This window comes from Ciconia boyciana, chromosome 2 (genome assembly GCF_034638445.1).
Source record: "Ciconia boyciana chromosome 2, ASM3463844v1, whole genome shotgun sequence".
In the NCBI taxonomy this organism is placed as follows: Eukaryota; Metazoa; Chordata; class Aves; order Ciconiiformes; family Ciconiidae; genus Ciconia; species Ciconia boyciana.
This window is the reverse complement of record NC_132935.1, coordinates 37,776,705-37,792,123: the sequence shown is the minus strand read 5'-3', so window position 1 is coordinate 37,792,123 and position 15,419 is coordinate 37,776,705. Positions and strand designations below refer to the sequence as shown.

General features: G+C 35.6%; 1 protein-coding gene across 1 annotated transcript in view; it reads left to right on the top strand.

The window, feature by feature from the left end:
• Positions 1 to 15,419, top strand: part of C2H8orf34 (chromosome 2 C8orf34 homolog) — a 172,904-nt gene that overhangs the window by 139,244 nt on the left and 18,241 nt on the right. Inside the window, exons 11-12 of the mRNA XM_072851245.1 lie at positions 10,022 to 10,142; positions 14,697 to 15,199. Of these exons, the coding sequence (XP_072707346.1) occupies positions 10,022 to 10,142; positions 14,697 to 15,199 (624 nt within the window). The remainder of the gene's footprint in view (positions 1 to 10,021; positions 10,143 to 14,696; positions 15,200 to 15,419) is intronic.

Below are 15,419 nucleotides of genomic sequence, written 5' to 3'. Positions count from 1 at the left end.
CCATTGAAAGTGCAGTTTATACTATGTCTGTATGTTCTTAAATGTTAATCAAATATCCATTTTACCAGGTAATATTCAATTTTACAAAATTAAGAGAACAAAATAATTCAAACTCTAAATTTCATTGTGAAATATGACATTATAATATCTCCACTATAATTTAACTTTTTGGTAACATTTGCTTGGAAATTAATAAGAGATGTCTATTTAAAACGTATGGCTGATAGATATTTTTTTTTTAAAGAATGCAGTATTATGCTTGGTAATATTTTAATCAGTTCTTTTATTTTGAAATTTAAGAAAAATGCAGATTTGCAGTTTGCAGAAAACATAACCAGCAATAAAATAATTTTTGAAAAATTAAATAATCAGAATTTTGGCACTAGTTGTATTGCATCAGAAATTTGAATATAGGTTAAAGAAGGGGTTGCTTTTTTCCTAAGGCAAATAACTTGACAAATAGTTGTTGTTGCAAAATTTTAGACAGCTGTAAGAGGACACATTAATTCCTGTTCAACCCTAGCAATGCTGGTTTATAGCACACTTTAGTGTTGATAAAGTAAGTGAAAAGAAGGGCTCACTATTTGTTAGTTAAGGAAAGAAGGGCAGTATTAAAGAAAAAAGAAAAATGACAACACAGACTGATCCTGCAGTCTTTCAGGTAGCTGCTTAAGTACTACTAATAAAGCTAGATAATACTGAACATACAGTATTTCCAACCAGAGTTATCAAAGCAGTTGGCAGGTATGGAGTTCCAGATCAATTCCTAAAGCTCTTTGAGAGCTTGGAGTGCAAGAACCTCACAGAGCATTTGCAGATATTGGGCAAAAGGAGTAAGGAGCAGAACTTTAGTTGCCATTGCTTTGAGCTTCTTTCTCAAGCCTCCTTTCTGCTTCACACCAGTGAACACAGAGGTATAATAAATTTTGCAGCAGTTTCTGAACCCACTTTTTTCTTATTGATTTGGACCCGCAGCCACCAGCTTTGATTTATCAGTTCTGCAGACATGTAGCATAGGGAAAGAGCAACAAATAAATGGAATTGCACAGAAAAAAAGGATACAAGGAAAACAAAAGATCGTTATGTTTATTAGCAAAATCTTGCTACAGAAATGTACAGCCTTCAACTGAGTACTTTTAGATATATGCTCTGTGTGTGCATGCTTATGAACGAACAGTATGTACATGTATCATTTAATGCTCTGCTAGTTCTAGGCATAGGTAAGGTTGCCTAGCTTCACTTTTCTGAGCTCTTGGAAAATTCCTTTGCCTAAGTTATTAAGGAGCCATAAACCAGTAACTGTTAGTTCATCTGCTTTGGGTTTTTTTTGTGTTTTGTGTCTTAAAGCTCTTGCTTAAATAGTGTGTAGCTAGCTGATTGTGTATTTTTATCTCTTTAAAATGGCTTGTTATTCAGAGTAAGATTTGGCTATCCAACACGGTATGTTTGTCTGCAACTGTATCTCCTCAAAAAGAAAAAAAAAGATCCAACTGTTATTGCCTTTTAGGGCTCTGAAGGAATAGAGATCTGTTCCATGGCTCCCTAATAACTTCCAGTGAGACTTACTCTTTGACAATCTTGACATATAAATGTAGAGGTAAAACTGAGGTTCCTCATAGGAAAGCTATGAAGATAAATGCATTCTTGCAATGGATTCCCACAAATCCTTCAAAACAGTAAGAAATACGCCTGTAAAATTACTTCAGAGTTGATACCAAAATACATTCTCATGACTTGAAATGATTTTCAGATATTATATGAGATATGAGATACTATATGAGATACAAGATGAGGGAAAAATAGAATAAATATGATGTTGATCAGACATTTCTCATAAATTGCACAAATTGGTTCATGGCATTCACTCAAATGTGCATATTACATGTAAAAATTCCTGATGTGGTTGAAGGTGTGCCATGTTTAATACTGGTACTGCATTCCAATAGGGTAATTTGAGCCTGTTGCTAGTTAAATGGATCATTATCATAAATTTCTCTCTACTCATGTATATTTGTCAAATTTTCTTTAAAAGTGTCTCGGCCTTCAGAGGAGAAGTGTTTTGAGAAGAATTGTGGGATAAAGCAGCAAGAATTATGCATAAGGATCTTTAGAAAAGAGCTGTGTGGGTTCTTTTTTCATGTCCTGTGTATAAGTCCACATGTAAGATCTTTGTGGAGATTAAAGCAATCTGGATACCAGTACTTAGAAGAGATAGGCAACACTATGTCTATAAGATGGTTCATCTAATTTATACTATGGTTACATTATGATTTTCTTGTAATGTTGTATGTGTTTACTGTTCTATTTCAGAAGAATCTGGAAGCTTTTGTAATTAGGCTTTTTTCCTTTAAACCTTTTTTAATAGAATCTTTTTCTACACCTTATTTTTCATTAAGAGAGCTGATATTTGAAAAATCAAGAACTTACATTTTCAGTGCTGCACAATCCCAAACAAAGCATACTGAATGAATAAACGAGTAAAGCTAGCAAAAAGCAGTTTGAAGTATTTACAGGAATCAGCACTCTTCCTAAGTGTTTTACAAGGATTCAAAGTGGAAGCAAGCATTCAAAATGTCCTTAGAGATCCTAGTTTACTGCAGGGCTCATTTTCTGACAAATATTTAATGTAACAAAAAGTGCTGGGCAAAATGCAAAGCTTTTTCTTGAGATTTTTGCAGTGTGGTGAACTGAGAGTCCTATTTTACTTTATGTTTCTGTAAATGAGTTTTATAAATATTTGGCTAGCAAGCTTTAAGAAAACACTGAAGTGATCCTAGGAAAAAAGTAGGTGGGCTGGAATTCTGACAGAAATGGAAAAGTAAGGTATCGAGGAAGTTACTAAATTTACAGTGACTAACAGAAAGAAAGAGGACACATGCACTGGGCAATTCACATTGAGTAGCCTTTGCCTTACCTCCGAGTTGCTTCTTTTGCCACCTGGATCTAACAGAACTCATGCTTATTGCTTGTTTTATATGAATGCAAAATTCACTCATCTTGCCTTGCACGTGCACATAAGAAGGTATATTTTTCTTTGCAAATGATCCATGTAAGGCAAACCAATCCAAGTGTAACAGAAACTGTGGAAAAAAAAAAGTTGTCCAACTGCAAAAGGCATTTCTGCATGAATTTGCCTTGGGTTTTTGCTCTTTATTGCTGTGGGAAAAATACTCTAATGAATTGTTTTATAAAGGTGTTTTGTTTTCAATAAATTTTCTCCTGTTTTCCCTACTGCTTTGGAACTTTTCAGTTGCTTTCCTAGAAGGAATACAGACATGGATTTTCTGTGATAAATACAGAAATTCCTTAATGGTAATTCAATTTGTGAAATGACTTGAGGCTTCATGCACAAGGAAAAATTAAGCTTTTAATTCTTGCTATCAATATATGTTGAATACAGCTATATTCTGGTGATACATGATTTAAATTGTAACTGTTAGAAATTTTCATATCTTTTCCCACTATTTTCCCTGGGAACAATGCTGAGAAGTAACTTAATTACTTGTACAAGTTTGAGTATTATCGACAGCTCTAAATTACCCAAACTTCAGTATTTAACTAAATCTGTAAATTGTTTGCTGGATTGGGGTCACTGTTTAGTATTTAGCAGGTTTGTCATTAAAATAAGTATTTTAAGGTTCCACTGCCACATCAGGAACAACAGCAGTGTGCCTGTGAGGTAGTATGAATTACAAAGGTCATATTTATATATCATACACACAATATTACTGTGTTCTAATACAAAAGTTTTCAAATCCGAGTTGACTTTTGTAAGTATATGGACATTCAAAATTAAATTTAAAATTTTAACTTTAAATCGTCTGTAAAAATAATAACAACAGGTAATATTAGATTAGTGCAACCCTTCCACAGCTAGTCCAAAAAAACCTGCAAAAGTGTAAGTTTATTACTACTAGCTAAATTAAAAATACAAGACAGTAGAAGAACATAATATCAAGGTTCTTGGGAAATAAGTGATATTTCCTGCAAGTAGTTAAGCAAGTAGTTTGAATTACATACCCTGAACCTCTTCGGTTGAGACCTCCCCTATTTAAAACAAATTCCATAAAATAGACATAGCATTTTGTACATACAGCTGCAAAATAATTGTTTCTTACTTTTAAAATTCTCTTTTACTTTGGAGAGTGCTTGAAGTACTTAAGAATTTTTTTCACTTCTTACCTGCTGGTATTCTTTTTGCTGGTATCATGTTGCATACTGCAAAACTTGAGCCCCCCTGACCCCAGTGATGTGTGGTGGGGCTGCCCTGTCTCCCTGCCCGGACCCCCAGGGGTAAGGACTGCTTCCAGAAAGGCTGCCACTTCTTACAAGTTCAGTTCATCAGCCCCACTGGCAGGCGTCGCATGCAGCATGTAGTTAGTGCTTCCAAGGAGACCTTTCATGGGGCAGACAGAAAGGCAGATCTCTTCCGGAGTGAAAATACTCTTATTTGAAACTATTTAATCCTCTAAAAGGTAATTGTAAATTGAAAGAATTTTCTGAACTTCAAAAAAATATATGTAAAAAAGAATGAGTGCCTTGTTTTTACCTGTCTAAAGTTTTGGTTTCTTGGGCATGACAAATTCAAAAATATTAGTCCAAATAACAGTAAATAAAACAGGACTGATGCTTAGAAAAAAATTATTCTGGTTACATTTCAGAAACTGAAACAAATGTGGTTCCCAGGTGCCCACATATTTCCTTCTTCCCTCTTGCTTGTAAACAGAAAAACTATGTGTAAGTTGACTCAAACTACCATTTTTTTTTAGTGTAAGGTTTAGCATAAAATGTGCTGGCTGACTGCCATGGGAAGCAAAAAGCTTGTAATTTCAATTACATGGCATTTCAAGTAGAACAGGCCCTAATGTGGAAGGTGGGGATTAGAGCTGGCTGCCAATATTGCAACAGAGCTCTGAGAAGGTTTCTTATTTTTACAGTACCAAAAAAACATGTTGACTAGCTCACCTTGTGTCCTTGAACAGACTATGGAAGCTGAAAGATTAAACGTGGGGTGAACTGTTACAGAAAATGCATGTTGTGTGAAGAATCGTCAAACAAAATATTGCACAAAAAGTTCCCCTGCATGAATAACAACTGTCCTTGCCAGCTGCTTGGTCAGAACGGAAGGGACTCTTGCAAACAAATTGTTCAATAAAGGGATTTTTTTTTTTTATTTGGAGGGATCTCTGTCAAATATGTCTATTTAAGATATTTAAGCTATCCAGCAAAGAAATGGTAGGTTATACATAGAAAGCTAAGTATGGTTGTCTTTCTTACAGTATTATCTTCTGAAGTTACCAATAAAATTTGCACTTGATTAGCAAAACTATGTAGAAGGAAAAGTTCAATAAGAATGCATTGCATATATTTACAGCTTTCCAGGAACTAACTAATTAATTGGGTTTCACCTCCTTTTCCCCATTTCATTGTGATCATGCAATTCGGATAGTCTTTAAAAATGAAGAAGTGCTTTCTCTTGTGAGGTGGGGACTGTTCTCACACCTGAAAAGAGATTGTGTGTGTGCATGGATGTGCATGTGAGTACCTGAGTGTTTTACACTGAAGCAGGCCAAAATGACATAGAAATATAATGCTGTGTTCTTTATTAACACTTTTTATGGTCAGCAGGAAAAAGTAATTTATTTTCTAACAAACACTTGATTTCCAGATGATGTTGTAGGTAATTTGGAGGCCTTCCTCTTGGCCTTAGTTATTCTGAAATGTTGCACCTCTGTAGAACTCCCCAGGTGTCAGTGGGTATTACACAGCCCATGTCAAGTCAGCTCGATGGTGAGATCGAGACACTCACATCTGCACTGGTTTTTTTTAGGGATAAAAGCTATATTGATGCATGCTGTCAAACTAACATTGTGCTGCAAGTTGAAGCATGTACAGTGATCTTGGAAAAACTTTCTTATTCATGATCTCCTTAATTGTATTTCTGTTCCACTGTGGCATTCCCAGTAAGTTATGGTATTTTCCAGAAGTTCAGGGAACCAGTGATGAGAGAGATTACCTTTGGCTTTATTGTTTGTAATTTTTTATTTTAGCAGTAATTTGGCTAAGTGATCTATGTAAAAAAAACATTAATGAATGTATTGTATGTGAAGAAATTATGGTGATATGTAAAGAAAGCCACTTAAGAAACAGACACATAATTGACCTTAAAAGTTGACAAATGCATCCTGAGGGCTTTGTTTGAACATATTTCTGGCGCAAAGAGGCATTGCCTCACCTTCAAAGTTTGAAGGTGATAAACAGGGCCCAGAGCTGTTTCTACAAGTTAGAAAGACAAGGATGTCCTTCAGGAACATCATCATATTTAGATCTTGTTAATGTAAATAGGCCATTTATAAATTTTGTGCTAATATTTATAAAGCTTAATGAACGATCAAGGGCAGTTGTAGTTTGGAAGATACTGAAGGAATTGGAAGGACTTCTATGTACATACTTCATACATATATGCTATATTTTTCAACTACTTTCAGTCTACTGTCATTATCATTAAAGTCCAAGTTAACTGACATTAGTGTTTTATCTCTGCAATTCCTGCCCAGTAAACAAAAGATAGGTTTTGGTGAAGTGGAATAAGAAGGTTTAAATAAATGGCTTGCAAGCCTGATTCTCTTTCTTAAGTGACATATCTGAACTGTTGCCATTCATTCAGTGGAGAGAAGGGTCACCAGTGAATTCTGCTAGAGCTGTACATATTCATTTATACTTGCATTTGAACTGCCATGCTTCCAAAGCCTCCTTCATAACATCCCCTACTTTCAGCTTGTGTTTATCTTTTAGCAATAAGGCTGTTGCATAAATTGCGTGCTGGAGACACTGAGGACCTCAGTCTGATTTTATGCATTATTCACTTAGATGAACTCATAGTCTCAAAATGTTAAAAAATATTTTTATGTTCACTATTATTTAGATATATAGAAAAAAACATTACCTGAGCCTGCATCCAAAAATATTGTTGGTTATAGCACTGAAATATCTAGCTTCAGAGAAGGAACAAAAAATGGTTACACTTTTACATGGTTACAGTTAGTTACAGTTTTAATGTCTTAATAAACTCTTGTACCTTTTTTTTCCAGATCAGTATTATTTTCTATCAACTGAGTGTTTAATTGGAAGGCACTATTATAAGCACATAATTTATCATGAAACTAAATTGCTAATATTAAATATCTCATCTTTCATAACTAGTATTGCAATACCATCCTGGTCTTTTGTGAAGCTATTGCCTGACAAAATGTCATAAGCTTATGATATTACATAGAACAGAAAAATGCATGGGAAGAGTTACAAAATTTGGGGAAAAAAATTGTCCAAAGTTACCTCATTAATGTCACAGCGTGTTGGAACTGTGTATCTGAAAGGGAGTTTGAACATATAATATATGTAATGGTAGAGACTGAATATATGTAAATGTGTTTGTTTTAAATCGTATACAAGATTAATATTTATTCTTAGAAAGAATGTATGCATCTGTGCTACATGCAGAACTGAACACAAACTCTGTATGTCTCTGTAGCTGTGTGTTAATGGGATGAAGGCAGACACAAATATTTATTAAATGCATATGTGTACCTGCCTTTGTATGCCTGTATGTGCTTATACACAGGCATATCTATATGTCTTACATGAACTTATATAAGATTTTAAAACCTATATTGAAACATATAAAGGTATTGCTGATGTTTGATGATCTTTGTGATTTGGAGTCTCCTAATTGCAAGTGATTTAATTTAAACATTACTCATGTTTTTATAAATGTCTAAAGCACCATGATGATGACTACCATTAAAGAATCATTTTTCTCCGTTTATCTTAGATTCTACTACAGGCAGTAGAGAGCTGCCTTTACTCAGTCACCTTAGCTTTATGTGTCTTACATGATTGCTGTGCATAAAGGAAAGAAGTACAGTAGAGGAAAAGGCAGAATGTAAGAAGAAACAGTAGAGGTTTGTAGAAGAGAAGGATAACTCCATTTCCAGAAAATAGGACATGGAGAGTGAAACCCTCTCACCAGGCTAACATTTGGAAGTTTGTGTTTTTAGGAGGTTAGGGAGTTATTGAAAACCCATAATAATTTGCTTAGGATAAACTTGAATAGTCAGGGTTAAGAAATATTAGAAGAGCAGTTTGGTCTTCAAGTATTACCGTAGACCACTGACTAGTTTTTATTCTGTATTTCATCAGAGTTGTATTTGTTCATGAAATTGTATATTCAAAAAGAATTCATCCTTATAACCTTGGGGATTTTTTTCCCCATAGTCATTATTGAAGTCCTGCTGTTTTTTCCCCCTTATGAAAATATACACTATAAAATGTATATTAAAATGGCCTTTTTCTGCCATAAAAATCTGGGGACAAGAGTATATCTAAAAATACACTGAAAAAAAAAATATTAGTTTGTTACAGGCTCTATTCCCCCTTCCCATCTCTTACTTAGTTTCGTTTATTTCAGAGGAATGGTTCATAGAATAAAATATTCTTCCATCTAGAGATAGATATTGGGTAACTAATATCTATAAGAAATAAACATTTGAGATGTGAGTAATTTAATACAGATTAATATTCTGTAGTGACCTCAAGAAACCAAATTATGGTTTGGATGGAGAATTCACAATGAGGACTGAAGTGACAAATGCTCAAAATCTCTTGGGGGAACAGGTGAATCAGGTGTCTATTTGGAACAGATTAAAAATGGTGTAAAATATATCCCATATAACATTTTACTTCTTAAGTAAAATGCTTACTTTTCTAAAAGGGAAGGCAGCTACAGTGTTTTATTTAGTGTTTATGGTTCAAGCAAATTTTTTGTGAATAGAGATGATATCAAACCTGTATTTTCATGTTGAACCTTTGAACTGTGGTACACCTTTCCCTATGACATGAGAGTCCAGCCAGAAAAGTACTGTCACGTGCCACAGCTACCTGCAGCAACCCACGTGTCTGCTGGTGATACAGTTCCAGACCGGCAGGCTGCGTAGCAGCGGAGCCCTGTATGCCCTCCATGAATGGCGTCACCAGTTTGGGCATCCCTCCTCTGCTCAATCATTCTTCTCCCTGAAATTACATCAGCTTAATGTCTTTGAAACTGTGGCCCCTCTCTAAATTTGACGTTTACTGAAAGATTAAAAAATTAGTAAGAGGTGAATGACAATGAGACCATTGCATAAGCCTTGTTTCTTTAGGAAACCTGTGAAATCGACAAAACCCCCTAGACTACAGACAAAATGTTTTGGTGAGGTAATAATACTAAATTTATTTCAGATAGGCTTTTAAGAATGCTTTAATTAATGGTTTTGTTTGTTGTTTTTTTGACCAAGTCTTGCACACTTGGTCATATATTTTTTGTGTATTTCAAATAAGCGTTAAAAAAAATTGTCAAGTTTACCTCATAGTATATTTTAAAATAATTTCTTGAAACTGTATTGAGTGGGTTCTAGAAAATGCAGATAATCTTGAATACCACAGCATTCAATAGTGAAAGCGACTGGGGAGGTGGTCTGTCTGCTGGCATCCCTTCCAAACTGCTATGTTGCCCTGATGATTTAGTTGCTGTTCCTGAAAGGAGTACTTCTTGCAGTGATAGAACAGCACTGGCAATTTTGATTAGGAAATTCTGTGATATTCCCAGAAGTGCTGCTTTGCAGAGATACAGTGCCAAACGTTATGGTAATTTAAAGTAAGTGCAACCCCCACTAAGTAACTGGAACTGCACAGAATGTAAATCATTGAATAATTTATCCTGTTATGATGTCTCAGCGTTGAACAAGAGCTTGTGCGAAGGTATATATTTGAATTACTTTAGAACTGTTGATTTTAAGTAATGCCTACTATTTATGTTATTTAAGGTAAGACATGATATTTTGTAATATTTTGCATAAAATGTTATATATCCTACATAAAAAGTACCAGATTCACTATTCTAAATGAGGACACCACATTTTTTATTGTTTCATGTGTAAATGTGAAGCTAGATTAAAAGTATTCCCTTTTCTTTTATCTGTATAAGTCTCAGACAGTTTGGACCCTGGATGCCATGGGTGTCAGACCTGGAGGTTCCCCAAGGCAGAAACTCTTAAAGGACTCCTTAGCAGCAAAAGAACTTCAGACCATGGAAAAACACCTAGCTGGTATGTATGGTAGCAAGGGATCATAAACTGCCTAGCACTACTCACCCAGCTAGCTTTGCCAGTATTTTAGACAAAGGAAAAAATGATCTATCTGACATGCTGATGAAAACAGATAAACAATTTAGACTTCCCTTTTTCTTCATTGAAGAGAAACAGCACAATTATTGTTGTGTTTGTAGATGTAATGAACTTTGCTGTAATTACAGTAAATACAGTAATTAAACAGTAATTAAACTGTGTTAAACTATATTTAACTGTGTTAAATATACTGCAGTCTGACAGCTTAATAATGCACCTTTTTTTTGTTTTCACATTTCACCAAGACTTATGCGATAAGGAGGTACTGATGCTTCACCTACAGTTAAGTAGTCTTTACAAAAGGCTGCAGTGGACCTTTAGCTTGAGAACAGATTGCTTTGCAGGAAAAGCCCACCTTGTTCATGAGACTTCTGGCTAAGTGAAGTCTGTTGACTTGCGGACAGTAGAACATGTGCAACATCTTTGATGGGGTAACCATTTCTAAAAGGTCAAACAAAACCCCCTTTTTTTCAGTGGCAATATATTTCAGAACTCTACGAAAATTAATGAAGGATATCCTAGGATATAGTTTGCAATTTGTTGGTCTTTGTAATGAATATTTTCTATCTTCAGCTTTAATTAGAAGGTATGACATAGACCTATAGCATGGTAGTCCTATATTATGCATGCTATTTGTCATATGGTGAAAACTGAGCTTCATGGTCCAACTCTATGAAAAGTAATGCAGAACTGGAACATAAAGACTGTATATATAAGGTGGAGGGAGAAATGGAATTTATCTGACCATTCTTTCAAGTCACTCAGAGAGTGAGGCAGAGAACTTACCACTGTCAGTGTGATTTTCAAAAGACTTCGGACTTTTACCCTACTGCTGTGAATAGCTTGGGAGCTAATACTGGTGTGAAAGGCTTGGGAGCTGTATCCTCTTTAGAGAGAGGTACAGCTGTTGTACTTCTGTCTAGGGGCTGTTGCAGCTGAAGTCAAAGCAGAAGACAAAGCTATGAGCACAAAGAGGGAAGGTCTTTAGAAAAAGTTTTTGCTTGTAATGGAGCAAGAACTAAAAATTATGGTATCTATAAACAAAGATATTTTAGGCAGGTTTTGCTTCTGACAACAGAGATACTGTCATTCAAATTTTTTTGACAGGTTCAAGTGTCTGTAGCTATTAGAGATGTAGCCACTGCCAAACTAGACTGAAAATCCATGAGCCCTCCCTCCAGCCTGAAACTGCCAGGAACATCTCGTGGGAACCAGGAGACCAGCAGGCCAAACTGTGGTCATGAGGTTTCTGTGGCATAGCAGGGACCCGAGTACCCCAGGGGCCTCTGCCACTGAGGTAGCACTTGCCTTCCCTTGTGTTGCTGCAGTTGTCACTCAGGAGGGGTCTGGTGAAGATCTCCCTGCTTTGATTTATGTCCTAACTGGTCGCACTTTCGTGGTTGTACAAGCTATTCTTGTATGCAGTATGCTCTGAAACATGCAGTTCAATAGAATATGGAATTTTAAGTACTTAATTGACCGTAAGCTAACTAGCTACATTCACTTAGTCTCTGAGATTCAGTCTGCTGTTGTGTGACCTACAAGGTCTTTTCTGTCACATCAATGTTGTCATTTGGCTTTGGGCCCATTATTTCAGTAATGCTGTAACATGGGGTTCAGTTGTTCTACCATTCAGTAATTTTTTTCTGCCTGAGAAATTTACAAGAAAGCAGCCCAATTATTAGACATTGGACTCTTGTATTCCTAATAATTCATGTCTTATTATAACACCAGTGCTGCTTGAGACAATTATGCCCCTCACAGACAAGCATAACATAATTCTCATGAAGAATCAGCTCAGAGGACCTCAGATAATAATACTGTGGTTTTGCTTAGCCTTATTTGTCTCATACATTTGCAAAAGTTAAAGTGTCTCTGATATCGGCAAGTCTCCTTGTTTCAGTTCTCTGACCAAGCACACTGGAACCTATTAATTCTACCTAATACTAGGTAGTCATTTAGATGCCTGAATTATGACTTGGATTACCTGTGTAATGATGAAACGTGGTAAACGTGGTATCAGTACCCTGATATTTGAAAGCAGCATTTTTACAAAATCAGATATTGAAACAATCAGTTTTCTTTTCCTTCTCTACATATGGCTCGTAATACTTTTGTCTGAGATCCAGTCTCTTATGTTACTGTGGCTGCTTTATATCACACGCAAGCGGAGAATATATTTTTTTTGGTAGTTAATTCCAGTATCTTGCCAATTTGGTTTGTTACACTGATTCTGTGGTTATTGGGTACTTCTGGAATATATTTTATCTCAAGAAGAACTGTTAAATGCATAAACAGTTTGTAAGCGCATTATGAATCATATCCTTATTCTGGTATTTCTGATATGAAAGTAAAATGCCTTTGTGTTGCTCTGTTGCCTGCATTTTATTTTCCTTCAAATGACATTGACAGGGGATTTAAAGAATCCTAAGTCATAATTCAATTCTGGTATTTACTATGGATCAGATAATACTGTAAAGCTGGAGATGCGTGATATTTTTTTTTCTTTTCTTTCTGGTTGAAAAGCTGATATTGAAGCAAAATCAGAAAGAAGATGTGTGCTAAATAAACTGAATAATTACACTATGGAAACAAGTTAATTATATGTGGAGAAATGATTAGAATAATTGGTTTATCTGCAGGCTTGATTACTATATGGAATTAAGGAAACATGAGCCAGAATAAAATGTTTATTTAACTCTTATTAAATCATTCAATATTCAGATAATTTCTTAGCATACCGAATCATTATGGGGAAGTTAGAGGTCTGTAATTTTGCAAAGACATAGGCTAAGCTGAATCTTTAAAAGAACATATTCCTCATTTGGTTTAAATCAGGTAACCCATATTGTCATTTATTGGCCCCTGAATTTTTGCCAGGCATCTTACAAGTTCCAAAGTGACGTGTATTGATTTTTTTAAAAGCATAATGGAAGACTATTTCAAGAAAAAATTATTTCAAAATGTAAATAATTAATTTTAAGAGGTCAGCAAGGTAATAATTAGAAATATTCCTAACTGTGTGCTAGAAACAATAATTATGTTTTGAAATTTGCTAACAGCAAAACATTTAACCGTTAAAGAGTTGAGAGACACTTTTATCTGAGGCTTTCACAACTATTTCATTTTTACCAGCTTTTCTAGTATTAGCATTTGAAATGTGTGGAATATCTTGTATTAGACTAGTAACATGAAATTGACATAGCTTATTTCCTGTTTTCAAGGTGTTGTTATAAAATAAGTTAATGTTAAAGGCGGCACATCTTTAATTATTTTACATACAGCATTCCTTTTATACCTACTGGTAAATACAAGTGAAAGAAAATCTGATTTTCCAATATGCGGTTTAGAAGCTGTTTCTTTTAGGACTTTTAGAACCTGAAATTATTATTATTGAAATAAAAATTAAATGCTTATTGTATATAAGTTCATTTAATAGGTGTTTAAATCAGTAGAGCCTTGCTGATTTACAGCTTCTGGGACTGTGACTTGTACAGTTTAATGGCAAATGGCATTGCTTTTCTAAAGATAACCAGCTGTCCCTATCAAAACCAAGTTACAGTAGAGTACACGCCAGTGAGAGTGAAAATTCATAACAATTGTGTAAGATAAAATAAACTTGAGTAAACTGTTCCTTAAGCTTGACATTTTTACTTGCAAGGACTTTGAGTATGTTAGCAATGCTAACCTAAATTCCAGCTACCCTCACCTAACTTTGTTGGATGTATCTGATTCAATTCATTAGAAGCATTAATATGATTTAAATGAATTCAGAAGACACTTGTCATCACTGCCCCTGATCTGTTCTCTTTTTAAATAGGATCTTATTCCTTATGTCTGTATGAGGGGTAGGGACTGGACCACCAAATGGTGGCCACCTTTTCTCCTTGGATTCTAGATGTTGGTGACCCTGTCACCTGCTGTCACACTGACAGCAGGCCAGAGCACAAAATTCAGATTCAGACGGGATCGCAGATCCAGATGTGCCAGAGTTCAAGGGTTATTTCCCCCAGAGTTTTGGTTAGGCAATGGACAGCAAGGCCAGAAGCAAAAGTCTCACCTTGAACCAGTTTTGGATTTCCCTTCACTGCAGCAGAGGATGGCAAGTTTAGCTCACTGCTCCATCTTGGTTTGATACTAATGAGAAACTGCAAAAGCCACAGAGAGATAACTTTGAAGAAATTAGAGGGATTTTTATAGGTTGTATTGACATTCAATGAAGTGGTAATATTTAATTTCTGTGGGATAGCTGCATTTGCAGTAAATCAAATGTAAATAAACTTTGAAGAAATGCTTGTCAAACATTTGAAATGTTAATTCTGATGCCTTATATTTTAAGGGTGAATAGATTTTCTCTGCACAGCTTCAGGCTGTCACTTACATTGGAGAAAATCAATAAGAGTTTTAAACCAGAGAGAAACAGAAAGTGAGTTTCTTTCTTTCTTTTCTCTTGTTTGTGTGCGTGTGTGTGCACAGATATTGAGAAGGACCTAGCACTGTGGGAAGAAGCAAGGCTGTCAAGAAGCCCTAGTATCCAACATCATAGTTTATTTACATCTGACCATCAAGGCAATCTTCAAGCTACACAGGGCCAAAATACGAGGCCTCAGGTGCCAACTCAGACGGGGAAGAACATTCAGCTCCAAGGAAACAAATCACCACCGCTGCCCACTAACAGCAGAACACAGGTCTCCAGTGTTGCAAACAGCAGGCCTCCAACGCCCGGTACACAAACCAACAGGCCACCAACTCCATCAACTCCGGGGAGCAGACCTGTGACCCCGAATAGCTTGCTGTCACGGCCTCTTACCCCTAGCAACCAAGGAAATAAGGAAGGCATCATTAGTATGCAAAGAAGCAGATCTTTGACATCTAAGAGCCAAATGGGGAGGACCCTCAGCGCTGCTTCAGGGCTCTCTGTGCAAATGAGTGGAGACATTGTTGGAACTGTCACTACTCAGAGAAGCAGTTTATCAGAAGTAAGATTTTCAATTTAATGTTTTTGCTGTGTTTAAGAGCTGCTATAATGTGAAGACTAGATTGTGTTTTATGTTGAAGTAACATCAGGATACCTAATGTAACTTCCTACTCTGAAAAGAACTTGCAATATAATTATGAGAAAATTAACAAGGAAGTACTGCTCAGCTTTGAGAGGTACTGATTAAAGAATGTCAGGATTATTACAGAAATCATACTGAA